General features: G+C 44.1%; 1 protein-coding gene across 9 annotated transcripts in view; it reads left to right on the top strand.

Moving 5' to 3' along the window:
• Positions 1–12,311, top strand: part of GATAD2A (GATA zinc finger domain containing 2A) — an 83,756-nt gene that overhangs the window by 67,561 nt on the left and 3,884 nt on the right. For 8 of the 9 annotated variants that reach the window (XM_088149442.1, XM_088149443.1, XM_007431469.4 and 5 more), the window contains 5 exons: positions 1,478–1,609; positions 5,681–5,848; positions 7,472–7,754; positions 9,158–9,450; positions 10,991–11,174. In XM_088149442.1, coding sequence (XP_088005568.1) covers positions 1,478–1,609; positions 5,681–5,848; positions 7,472–7,754; positions 9,158–9,450; positions 10,991–11,174 — 1,060 coding nt within the window. The remainder of the gene's footprint in view (positions 1–1,477; positions 1,610–5,680; positions 5,849–7,471; positions 7,755–9,157; positions 9,451–10,990; positions 11,175–12,311) is intronic. The other variant, XM_088149440.1, reaches the window with a different exon arrangement.

Here is a 12,311-nt window from a genome sequence, read left to right on the forward strand (position 1 = left end):
CTTCAGTAATGTGTGTGCTGCTGTGGTTTGTCCTTTATTCAGTTCTGAGTGGATGAAGGAACTGAAAATAAAGCCGTGGGTGTATTATCTTAATATTACCTTCAAGTCATTGTTGACTCCTGGTGACTGCCTGGATAAGTCCCTGCAATTTTCTCAGCAAGATTTCAGAAGTGGTTTGCCATTGCCTGTTGCCTAGGGCTGAAAGAGAGGGACTGGCCCAAGGACACCCAGCCGGGTGCCTAAGGCGGAACTAGAACTCCCGGTCTCCTGGTTTCTAGCCTGGGGCCTTAACCACTACACCAAACTGGCTCTTGTAGATGTATTAAGGAAATGGTTATTGAGCACAAGAGAAATGTAGTTTCTTGCCCTTGACTTTTCTGGAAAAGCTCTTTCTGGGCTGCTGCTAAATTCCAAGCTTGGTTCAGACTTTCACAGATAGCTTTACTTGCACAAATGGAGCGAGGTTGTTTCTGAGCAAGTGATCTAGTTGTATAAAGAAGCTTACAGGGAAGTCACAGGTCCTTATCAGCAAATAGGAGAAAGCATACTTATGTAGAAAACTAAATTTGTGTTTCCCAGGAGATTTGTTCCCTGATTCACACATTTCACTATCCCGTTGAAAGAAATATGCATTTTTGAGTGTTGAGGAATATACCTGAAACTACCCAGTCCTCAAAGGAGTCCAACTCCTCCCTCCACATTTACGTGAGCCACTTTCTGTGAATGGTGATTGATTGAAATAGGCAGGTTCATCACTGTAACTCATCTAGAGATGCAGCAGGCACCTTCCCACATGGAGGAAAAATATTGACGCAGAGAAAGACAAAGCCAATTTTGCTTTTTTGTCAGTTTTTGTCAATTTTGACATGGAGGTATGTAGAGAGGTAAAAGGCAACCTTCTCTTTGCTAAGAATGATAAATGCAACCAGTTTTGAAAAAACAACAAAACAATTTCCTTGCCCATCAGAATCAGACCCTTATAACTTAAAATGCTTCTAGTGACTCATGCAGAGATGCAGCACACAGTCTCTATGGGGTTGGATAACATTTCTCCTTACAAACCCTTTAAATTAGCTGTCCATTTGGAAATGTTTCATTCATACGCAGAGACTCCTTAATAAATACCAGTATCTCAGAAGAAACTTTTTAATTCCTCATTTTGGGGAAGTAAAGGGAGCTGAGACCAGGGGGGTGCTGCTTTTTGGTAGTAGCAATTTTTTACTTCTATTGTTTGTCTAGATCCATGGGGGGCAGCTTTTATTTTTATGCTTACTGTGGAGGTTTTAAGATTTTTTTTTTTTTCATAAAACCACCAAGAGTTGTATTGACCCAACTAAGTATGTTGGGTTTTGTCTCATCCCTCTTTCCTTGGCTAGACTTAAAGAACATTACAAAGGACTTTGATGGAACTAAATTTTGACTTTAAAAACAAAACGATTTTTTCTCTCTGCTTCCCTCCCCTCCGGCCCCAAAACAGAACACTTCTTCACGTATTCCTGGGACTGTCATTCCTCCTCCTTTGATCCGTGGTGGGCAGCAGACGTCTTCAAAGCTGAGCTCTCAGCAGAACACGCAAATAGTCATGCCACCTTTAGTCCGAGGAGCACAGGTAAGTTCTTATATTTTTTCCTTTTTTTTCTCCCCCACTCCCCATCCTTGCTCTCCCAAGATCCCCAGCTTGACCCTGCTTATCTCTACCGAGCTGGGAAAGATCCTTTTCTGACTGAAATCCCAGAGTTGCTGCTGGCTGGGATATATTGGGCAAGGGAGGTTGAGTTGTGTCAAACAGCTGGTTGTGTTTGCTGTTGAAATCCTGAAGGCAGAGATGGATGCCTCTTGATGGTTTCTTCATACAGGTAGTCCTCATTTAGTGACTGCCTTGTTTAGCAACCTTTCGCAGTTACGACAGTGATGAAAAAGTAACTTTACGACCAATCCTCACATTTATGGTCTTTGCAGGTCTGTAAAGCAAAGGAACGCTGAAGAAAGATCATAAGCACAGGCATGGTTTCATTTAGCAACCACTTCACTTAACGACAGAGTTGCCAGTCCCAATTGTCGCTAAACAGGGACTACCTGTGTAACACAAGTACACTACTGGCCATGCCTACTTTCTCAGAAACAGTCATTTAAGCAAAGGCTGATAATTCAGTTAAGAATGTTAATATGCTTTATGTATATTGATTCATTTACAGTGGGGCAAAAAAGTATTTAGTCAGCCACCAATTGTGCAAGTTCTCCCATTTAAAAAGATGAGAGAGGCCTGTAATTTTCATCATAGGTATACCTCAACTATGAGAGACAAAATGGGGGAAAAAATCCAGAAAATCACATTGTCTGATTTTTAAAGAATTTATTTGCAAATCATGGTGGAAAATAAGTATTTGGTCAATATCAAAAGTTCATCTCAATACTTTGTTATATATCCTTTGTTGGCAATGACAGAGGTCAAACGTTTTCTGTAAGTCTTCACAAGGTTTTCACACACTGTTGCTGGTATTTTGGCCCATTCCTCCATGCAGATCTCCTCTAGAGCAGTGATGTTTTGGGGCTGTCGCTGGGCAACACGGACTTTCAACTCCCTCCAAAGGTTTTCCATGGGGTTGAGATCTGGAGACTGGCTAGGCCACTCCAGGACCTTGAAATGCTTCTTACAAAGCCACTCCTTCGTTGCCTGGGCGGTGTGTTTGGGATCACTGTCATGCTGAAAGACCCAGCCACATTTCATCTTCAGTGCCCTTGCTGATGGAAGGAGGTGTTCACTCAAAATCTCACGATACATGGCCCTTTCCTTTACACGGATCAGTCATCCTGGTCCCTTTGCAGAAAAACAGCCCCAAAGCATGATGTTTCCACCCCCATGCTTCACAGTAGGTATGGTGTTCTTTGGATGCAACTCAGCATTCTCTCTCCTCCAAACACGACGAGTTGAGTTTACATTCTACTTTGGTTTCATCTGACATTCTCCCAATCCTCTTCTGGATCATCCAAATGCTCTCTAGCAAACTTCAGACAGGCCCAGACATGTACTGGCTTAAGCAGGGGGACACGTCTGGCACTGCAGGATTTGAGTCCCTGGCGGCGTAGTGTGTTACTGATGGTAGCCTTTGTTACTTTGGTCCCAGCTCTCTGCAGGTCATTCACTAGGTCCCCCCGTGTGGTTCTGGGATTTTTGCTCACCGTTCTTGTGATCATTTTGACCCCACGGGGTGAGATCTTGCGTGGAGCCCCAGATCGAGGGAGATTATCAGTGGTCTTGTATGTCTTCCATTTTCTAATTATTGCTCCCACAGTTGATTTCTTCACACCAAGCTGCTTGCCTATTGCACATTCAGTCTTCCCAGCCTGGTGCAGGTCTACAATTTTGTTTCTGGTGTCCTTCGACAGCTCTTTGGTCTCGGCCATAGTGGAGTTTGGAGTGTGACTGTTTGAGGTTGTGGACAGGTGTCTTTTATACTGATAACAAGGTCAAATAGGTGCCATTACTACAGGTAACGAGTGGAGGACAGAGGAGCCTCTTAAAGAAGTAGTTACAGGTCTGGGAGAGCCAGACATCTTGCTTGTTTGTAGGTGACCAAATACTTATTTTCCACCATGATTTGCAAATAAATTCTTTAAAAATCAGACAATGTGATTTTCTGGATTTTTTCCCCCATTTTGTCTCTTATAGTTGAGGTATACCTATGATGAAAATTACAGGCCTCTCTCATCTTTTTAAGTGGGAGAACTTGCACAATTGGTGGCTGACTAAATACTTTTTTGCCCCACTGTATATACCCTGCCTTTCTTCTGGGAGCTTAAGACCCCATCCATGGTGGTCTTGCTTCATTTTACTCCCCACAACAATAAGCCCGTGAGGTAGGTTGGGCTGAAAAAGAATCACTGGCCTCAAGTGATTCTGTGGTCAAGGGAACATTTGAACTTGGCTCTGTTTGTTTATTATGTAATAATTTGAGTTATGCTCTACCCTTTCTGTTCTAGCAAATACTCAAGGCAGCTGGCATACATGCCTACATGCATATGTGATGCTCTTCCTTTTGGGATGAGCAACATTCTGCAGAGCACAGAAGAATAAGGCAGAAGAAATTAAATTACTTATGAACTAGCAAGACAAAGGAATTAAAGTTGTAAGAGAAGAAAAAGAAAAACTAGTTTTTAACTAGAGCCAGTTGGGTCTATTGGTTAAGGCACCAGGCTAGAAAGCAGGAGACTGAGTTCTTGTCCTGCCTTAGGTATGAAAGCCAGCTGGGTGACTTTGGGCCTGTCCCTCTCTCTCGGCCCAACTCACCTCACAGGGTTGTTGTTGTGGGGAAAATAGGAGGAGGAAGGAGTATTAGAAACGTTCGCCGCCTTGAGTTATTTATAAAAATAATAAAGGTGGGATTAAAAGAAATCTTTAAAAAAAACACCTTTTGCACCATTCACTGTACTTCTCCATGCCTTTCTGTTCTGGCAAACCATCCCTGCTTCTCCTGTGTCATTCAGTCACCATCCATCACTTCTTACATTGCCTTCTGTTCTTTAAACTTCTCCCCTCTCTCTTTTTCAAGGTCTCATCAGCTTCATCAAACTGTAACTTCTCAGTCTTTCCCTCCCTCTCGACACATTTATTCTTTTTCCATATATTTGTTCTACACTTAGAGCCTCATAGATTCTCTCTATATGACCAAGCCCACTTTATGCTAGTCACTAGTTTTTGTATTCACTCTACATTCATTCAACATCCTTTCATTCTTGACCCTTTCTCTTCCACATAACACTTCTTAAGTACCCTATTTCCACTGCATTCCATTTAGATAATTTAATAAATCATAAGTTTCTCCTGACATACTCAATTTTCATTCTGCATAACAAAGAAGTCAGAATTTGGTTTTATGTGCAGCCATTTTTGCATCTTTTAACAAACATTCCACAGAGAATACCACATACAATTCACAAGCTTTCTACCAGTGCATCTTGAAATTCCCCCATCCATTTTCCCATTTTTATGACACAGTCTACAAAGTAGAAAAATTCATCTCCTTCTCTAGTTTTTTTGTCATTTATGTATACTTTGCCATCCCTGTCAAACACAACTACCTTGGACTTGGGTACACTAATTTTCAGATCCATGCTCTGTCTAACATTTACTGCAAATAAATTGGGGTTTCAGTCAATGGGACCAGTTTGATCCCATTAAATATTTAATGTGTCGATGCAGGAGAAAGCCCTCTGCCTAAGCCTCTGGAGCCTTTGCCAGTCAGAGTACCAAGTTATAATAATATGACTTGCAGGGCAGCTTTCTGTCTTCCAAAATAGATGCAAATCGAAGCGTGCTTATGAAGCTTATTCTTGGCAGGGTTATATTAAATTATTTGATTATCTGACAGAAAAAAAAAGAAAAGAAAAGCACTTCCTACTGGAACGACTGATGCATCCTCAGTATCTTCTGACTCCTGTTATGAGGATAAAGCTACACTGTTGGCTTTGGGAGTATTCCTCTTTCTTGATTTAAAAAAAAAAAACTAATAGTGTTGTCCTCTCCTTCTTACCCCTTCTGCATTGCTCCCATGGCATTTGTTGTTACCATCCTGCCCTTTCTCTTCCCCCCTGCTCGGCCTTCATTCTCCGCTCCCTTTTTCCTACCCATCTTGTTCTCCCATGAATCCATCTGTATCAGCCCATTTCTGTGTCTCCCCAGCAAATCCACAACATCCGCCCGCACTCCAGCTCGGGACCCCCTCCGCTGCTCCTAGCTCCACGGGCTTCCGTTCCCAGCGTGCAGATCCAGGGCCAGCGGATAATACAGCAGGGTCTCATCCGTGTTGCCAATGTCCCGAATGCGAGCCTCTTGGTCAACATCCCACAGGTAAGCAGACAGCTCGTGGCCTCACTTCCTCTGATGTCATTCGGGAAGGATTAATGGTCCAGTAGGAAGCATGCCTGGCTTCCTAGTCTCTTTGAGGTTGCCTGTGGGGCCTTTTTTATCTCCTTCCTATTTTCTTTGGCTGGGGTGGGTTGGTAGAGGTGATTCTGCTGTGAATATGAGGAGCGTCTCTTCCCTCCCTGGTCCTGGAAAACACTTGCGGGGTTGGGGGGATTGGGGCTGCAGCAATGAAATGCACGAGTGCCTTCTGAGAGATCGATGTTCCTTCTCTGGGAAACACAGCGTGATTTCCATAAATCTACCAAGCTGCCCCAAATTAACTAAAATCCACTGAAACTGTATGTGTGTTCTGAATTTTAGTTCAGCAGATGAAATATTTTTATGTGTGAATCACCTTAGGAGTTTTTATAGCATGTGTTGAAAGTTATTACAAAAATGCTATATTTTTCTAATCGACTAGGGCAGGTGTAAATCAGTAAATATCCTAAAATTGCAGTGACTAGGTTCTTTTTGAAGCACGTCACTTTCCTATCGCAGAGACAGGTCATTCTTGATGTTAAGGCACTGTAAAAGTGAGCTTTTTGTCAGATACAAGAATCCGTGTGAGCTTTCCTTGGTTTTTTTTTTTAATTTGTGGGGAAAGTGCCCTTATGCTTGGGAAATACTATGTTATTCATAGGCACAGAGCTAGTTAATTTTCCTGGTCATTCCATTTAAAGAATCTCGTGAAGCAGGTGCTTTCCTTGATCAGAATAGACCAGTGTTTCTCAATCTTGTTAAGATGTGTGGGCTTCAACTCCCAGAATTCCCCAGTCAGCATGGCTGGCTGGGGAATTCCGGGAGTTGAAGTCTACCCATCGTAGAGTTGCTAAGGTTGAGAAACACTGGAATAGACAGTATAGGACTGGTTGATCAAATAGACCTTAAAGAAGTAACTTGTATTTCTAGCAGAGTTTCATGAGTAAAACCAGTGCCTTAAGCCAGGAGTTGGCAAACCTCAATCCATGGGCCAGATATGGCCCACTGCCTATTTTCATACAGCCCACTAGCTGAGAATGGACAGACGTACAGGTGGCAGATTGCCAGGCCTGAGCTTCAGCCAAATTCCCAGGGTGAAGGCCAGGGGTGGGGCATCCTGGGTAGTGGCCTATCAGCAGCCTCCTTGCTGGGGAGCCGCACTGTCCCATGGCTGCCTCATTCCTTGGCCTGCAGAACTGCCAGCTCTGGAGGCAGAGGAGGGGCAGGATCTGCCCTTCACTGAAAGCGTTCTCTGACCCCTGTCTTAAGCTTCCACAAGGGGTAAGACACACATTTTGCCCTATAAATAGTGGGCTGAAATGTGTGGCCCTGCCCAGTGTGGGAGTACTTTGGAGTCAACAAAAACAGTGGAAGAGGCACACACAGACGATTCTAAAATAGCCAGATTTGCTGTGAGATGATTTTCCATTCATCACTGAGCCTCTTTGCACACAGGAATTCCCAGGTTCCATTTCCCCCACTGAGAAAGCTCCAACCTTAGGCATAGCTCTCGGCTTTCTTTTGAGTAGACCATGGTGGGATTGGACGGTTATAAGAAACACATTTCTCCCTCGTTTGATTTCCCAGGCCTCCCCAACCTCATTGAAAGGTGCAGCTGGGACGTCTGCCCAGGTGAACGCTTCTACCGCCACCAGCGTTGCTTCCATCGTCAACTCTAATGACTCTCCCGCCAGTCGGCAAGCAGCTGCCAAGTTGGCATTGCGGAAGCAGCTGGAGAAAACCCTGCTGGAAATTCCTCCACCCAAACCACCGGCTCCTGAAATGAACTTCCTGCCCAGTGCAGCTAATAATGAGTTCATCTACCTAGTTGGGTTGGAGGAAGTGGTGCAGAACCTACTAGAAGCTCAAGGTGAGGAGGAGCTGTTAAGTGGCTAAACACTGAAGCCCGCCTTCTTCAAACTTAGTACTCTGGGAATTGTAATCCTAATACTGTTGGAGGCCACCTAGAGAGAAATGAAGCTGAGCTTTACACTGCTTACAGTCAGCTGTCGCTGGACTTCACTTCCCATCATGCTTGATTTTTAGCTATGCTGAGTAGAGGTGATACGACTGGTAGACCAAGAGCATCTCTGGGGACTCTAGGCTGGGGAAAGCAGTTTTAAGAATACCTTAATGTTCTGCTCTCAATAGATCTGGGGTTTACAGCTCTATTGCTTAATGCAAACTGGGTGATTATACATATATAATTGCGGGGAGGGGAGGGGTTGGCATAGTTTTATTATTGGCTGTTTAAATAATAGTTGATATGTTGGCTTTATATCCCACCTTTGCTTTTAGGAGTTTAGGGCAGTGTACATAATAGAACCTCCTCCAGTTATATGCCCATAACAACCCCTCAGCTGGGCTGAGAAATAATAACCCACTCAAATTCACCCACTTAGTGTCCAAGCTGAGGATGGGCTTGAATCTAGATCTCCTTGATCTGAGTCCACTACCCCACACTGTTGATACAAGGTATGAAGTCGTACTGAAGTCTTACCTTGCCACCCCTTTTCTGCTTTTGCATGCAGACCATCACAGGTTCAGTCTACGGCATCTCCAGGTAGCAGAGTTGAGAGAAGCTCCTCTCTGTCCAAGAGCGGCTGCTGTTTAGAGTACGTGGGAACCTGCTTTTTGGTTTAAATCAGTTCATGCCCATTCTCCATTCTTCAGTAAGAGATGTCAAAGTGACAGGTACCGAGGATGGGGCTGTTTCACCAGTAGCCCAGAGACATGGAATGATCTCCACCAGGAAATAACATCTGTCTTCATCATGCTGAACTCTTTCAAATATAAACCTCAAGCGATCTTTGATTTGGGGCACCATTTTGTTAACTGATGGGTTAGAAATAGGTGGTTGTTTGCCTTAAAGAGGAAACATGGTCTGAATCTGTTGGTTTTCCGTGTTATTTTTGGTGGGATATTTTTTTAGGCTTCCACTGGTGTTCTTAAGAGCCACCAAGAAACCCTTGGTAACTAGACTGTGGAGGCTACCCTGCCCGCTGAATTGTAGGGACCAACCCTCCTTGCTGTTTTAGAACTTTTCTTTGTAAGTCTCTGCTGCTTGCTTGCCTCTGCCCTCCCTGGCTATCTTCCAACATCCTTAGCCTGGCTCCTGTCCATTGGCTTGAGGAACAGAGAAGAGGACCATCGTGTTCACTCTTACTCCTTCCACTTCGTGCTTGCTTTCTCCTGGCAGTCTTAAGCTCTCTTAATCGTGGTGCTCTTCCCAGAGGTCAGAAGCCCAGGTTGATCCTTCTGTGTCTCATGCAGGTAAAGTCTCCGTCAGCCCCTCCTCGCAGGAGCCCTACACGTGCGTCCAGTGCAAGACGGACTTCACCTGCCGCTGGAGGGAGGAGAAGAGCGGCTCTATCATGTGTGAGACGTGCATGTCCTCCAATCAGAAGAAAGCGCTCAAGGCTGAGCACACTAGCCGGCTGAAGGCCGCCTTTGTTAAGGCCTTGCAGCAGGAGCAGGAGATCGAACAGCGGATATTGCAACAGGCCGCCTCCCCAATTCAGAGCAAGCCAGAACAGATAGCCCAGCAGCATCATTCGCTCAAGCAGGTAGGTGTCTTTTCTCCACTTTCTTAAGCTTATAGCGGTGTTTCTCAACCTTGGCAACTTTAAGATTTGTGGACTTCGACTCCCAGAATTCCCCAGCCAGCAAGGGAATTCTGGGAGTCGAAGTCCACAAATCTTAAAGTTGCCAAGGTTGAGAAACACTGGTTTATAGATTGAGGAACAAGTCCTCCTAGAACAGTTGGAGATTTGTTGTCTTACTTGGTATGATCCGTATTCAGAGGCAGAATGCTTCTGGATATGCAGGTTTTGTTCTTGGAAATTTCAGGCCAAAGGTCCCTCTGATCTGTTGGGTAATAAGATTAAGAGAAGACAAGAAATATAAATATCAACCTTTATATGTATTTCAAAATATACAAAAGAGAAAAATTAGGCATAAAATATATCTTCAACAATACATAAAAGTAACAACAAACAAACAATATAATACAAATATACCAAGACAGCAGGGAATTAAGCAGTGAGCCTAAAAGGTAAAATCAGAAAAGGCAAAACAAGAAGACTTCTCTTATACAGAGTTTGCCACCTGATTCAATTATGTTCACAGCCAAAAAGTAATCTCTTGTTAACTCTAAAGTTAACTCCATTAAAGCTGTAGATCTTGCAAATATCCAACATGGTCAGCATCATCTTTTTCCATCCGGGGCCATTCCACGTTCCTCCAGAAAGTTCTCAGTAGGGACAAGAAAGAATATTGCTCTCCACTGATATCCCCAGTGTTCCACCAACAGGAACATAATCCCAGAGAATTGAAGAGTTTTAAACTGCCCTCTTCTCCAAGACTGCTGTAGGCTTGTTGTAAACCAGGGTAAAGAACCAGTACCATCTGGATTTTGTTGAATTCACCTGGCAGATGTTTCCCCAAAGGACATTCCACCCGTCTCCGTTGTGGATGAGGCTTGCTACGTCCTTGCTTGCATGGGGAATTGGGGGGGGGGGGACCCTCTGGATTCTGGGACATGCAAATACATTCTGTTCATATATTTATGTTTCTCCATGTATGTGTGGATGGATGAATGTACAATAGAGTTGAACAATCTGAACCTCCTAGGACTTTTCCAAAGGTTGGCACTAAAATAATTTAGAACATAACAGGAGAGAGGTTATTAAAAACATGAATATTCATTCCTGTATTTATTTAATGTAATTTTTGGCTCCCTCTGGCTCTATGAAGGAAGTACAGCTCCCCACCACATCATTCTAAAAGCAAGTTGAATTCCCCTCCCTCAAGTTGCATGTCCACATCTAGAGACCCGTCTGTTCAATTCACCTGTAACATAAACTAGAATGTACCCAGCAAACGCAAAGGTGACTGCCCAAAGGCAGGACTGGGCACATGCAAACAGCAGGAGCACAGCCATGCTTGGGCATGGGAACCAAAGGACACAGGAGGGGTAGGGTTCCTGAAACTGCAAGTTTTTGCAGAGTTTCTATATGATCCACAAATGTGACTCTGTGCTGGCCCCCTTTCCAGCGCTTGAGGTTCATGGCTTCTTCTCTCTTCCTTGTCTCGGTGACTGCCCAGGCCTCCAGCCAGCTGCCCCGAAGTGCCAGCACCCCTCGTGGAGTCTTGCATGCATTTAGCCAGTCGCCCAAGTTGCAGAACGCCTCCGGTGTGGCCGTACTTGGTGGCAGGCAAGGTAAGCGTGCTCAGAGACCCATCGGCAAAGGAGGTGCTTACACTTGGAAGAAGACACCCGTCAACGCAGGTAGATGACTCGCTCTCGAGACTTCTTGTCTTTATCGCCGCTGGCCGCACTCCCTTGTCCGGCCAGCATTCTTTCTGAAAGAAAAAAAAAAGAATCTCTGGGTGAAAAGGGTGTTTCTATTTATTTCTCTCCCTTCCTTTCTTTTCGGTGCATTTACTGTTTCAAAGCAATATGGATGTGCTAAGGCCTCCCTCCTCTGTTGTTTGAAATATTATACATATTCTGAGCAACTCCACGACTTCCTTGCAGTGGGATGTTGGGAAATCCCAGTGTCCTTTTGGTGGGTCTCTTAGGCCTGGCATACTTTTTTTAAAAAAATGCCCAACAGTGGTATGTTTTTATCAAGAGGCAGGCTCCCTTGCTTTTGCATTGTGGCTGGTATCATTTCACACCAAGTTTTTTTTTTTAATGGAAATCATATTATATATCAGTAGCCTTGAATGTAGAAGGAAATTCCCTTCTGATGCTCTCTCTGAATAGTTCTGGGTCTGTAGCAGAAATGGATCCAGCCACAACTGGGACTCCAGTTGTTGAACTACAACTGCCATCAGCCTAAGCCAACATGGTAAACATTCTAGTATGATGGGAGTTTTAGTCTGCCAATTCCCCAGCCTTTCTAGCTTGAAGGGCTCCTCCTGCAATGAAGTTCTCATAACTAAGTACTAAACATCTCATCTCTGGGCCTTGTTACAGGGATCTTTCCCACACCTCCCTTTCAGCCCGTATTCCTTTTCTGCCAAAAGTCAGGCACAACTTAATTTTTGTTTAATTATTCCTTCCTCCGTGTCCTCTTCTAGAATCTCCTAGTTAGCATATGGCATAAATAAAACTAGCAGTGTTTAAGTAAAAAGGACAGAAACTGAAACATTAAAAAACAAAAGGTAAAAGAGGGAAGGAGAGGAGAAAACATTTAATATAGTTCTGCAAAGCAGCAGGAGATTCCATTTTGGCTTAAGGAACCCAGTTGTTTTATCAGTCTCAACTGAGACATACAGTGGAGGGTAGGTTGTTCTGACCACAACAGAGCTCACCCTGGGGTGGTGTGATGAATTCCCTCTCTTGTTTTGAGATGCGGGAGGGCATTTGAAGACACCATTGCTTTGGGGAGTATCTCACCCAGGTTTCATTATTATTGTT

Source organism: Python bivittatus, unplaced genomic scaffold (genome assembly GCF_059951505.1).
Source record: "Python bivittatus isolate LINGU-HERP-01145 unplaced genomic scaffold, Pbiv_v1 ctg000580_np1212, whole genome shotgun sequence".
NCBI classification, from domain to species: Eukaryota; Metazoa; Chordata; class Lepidosauria; order Squamata; family Pythonidae; genus Python; species Python bivittatus.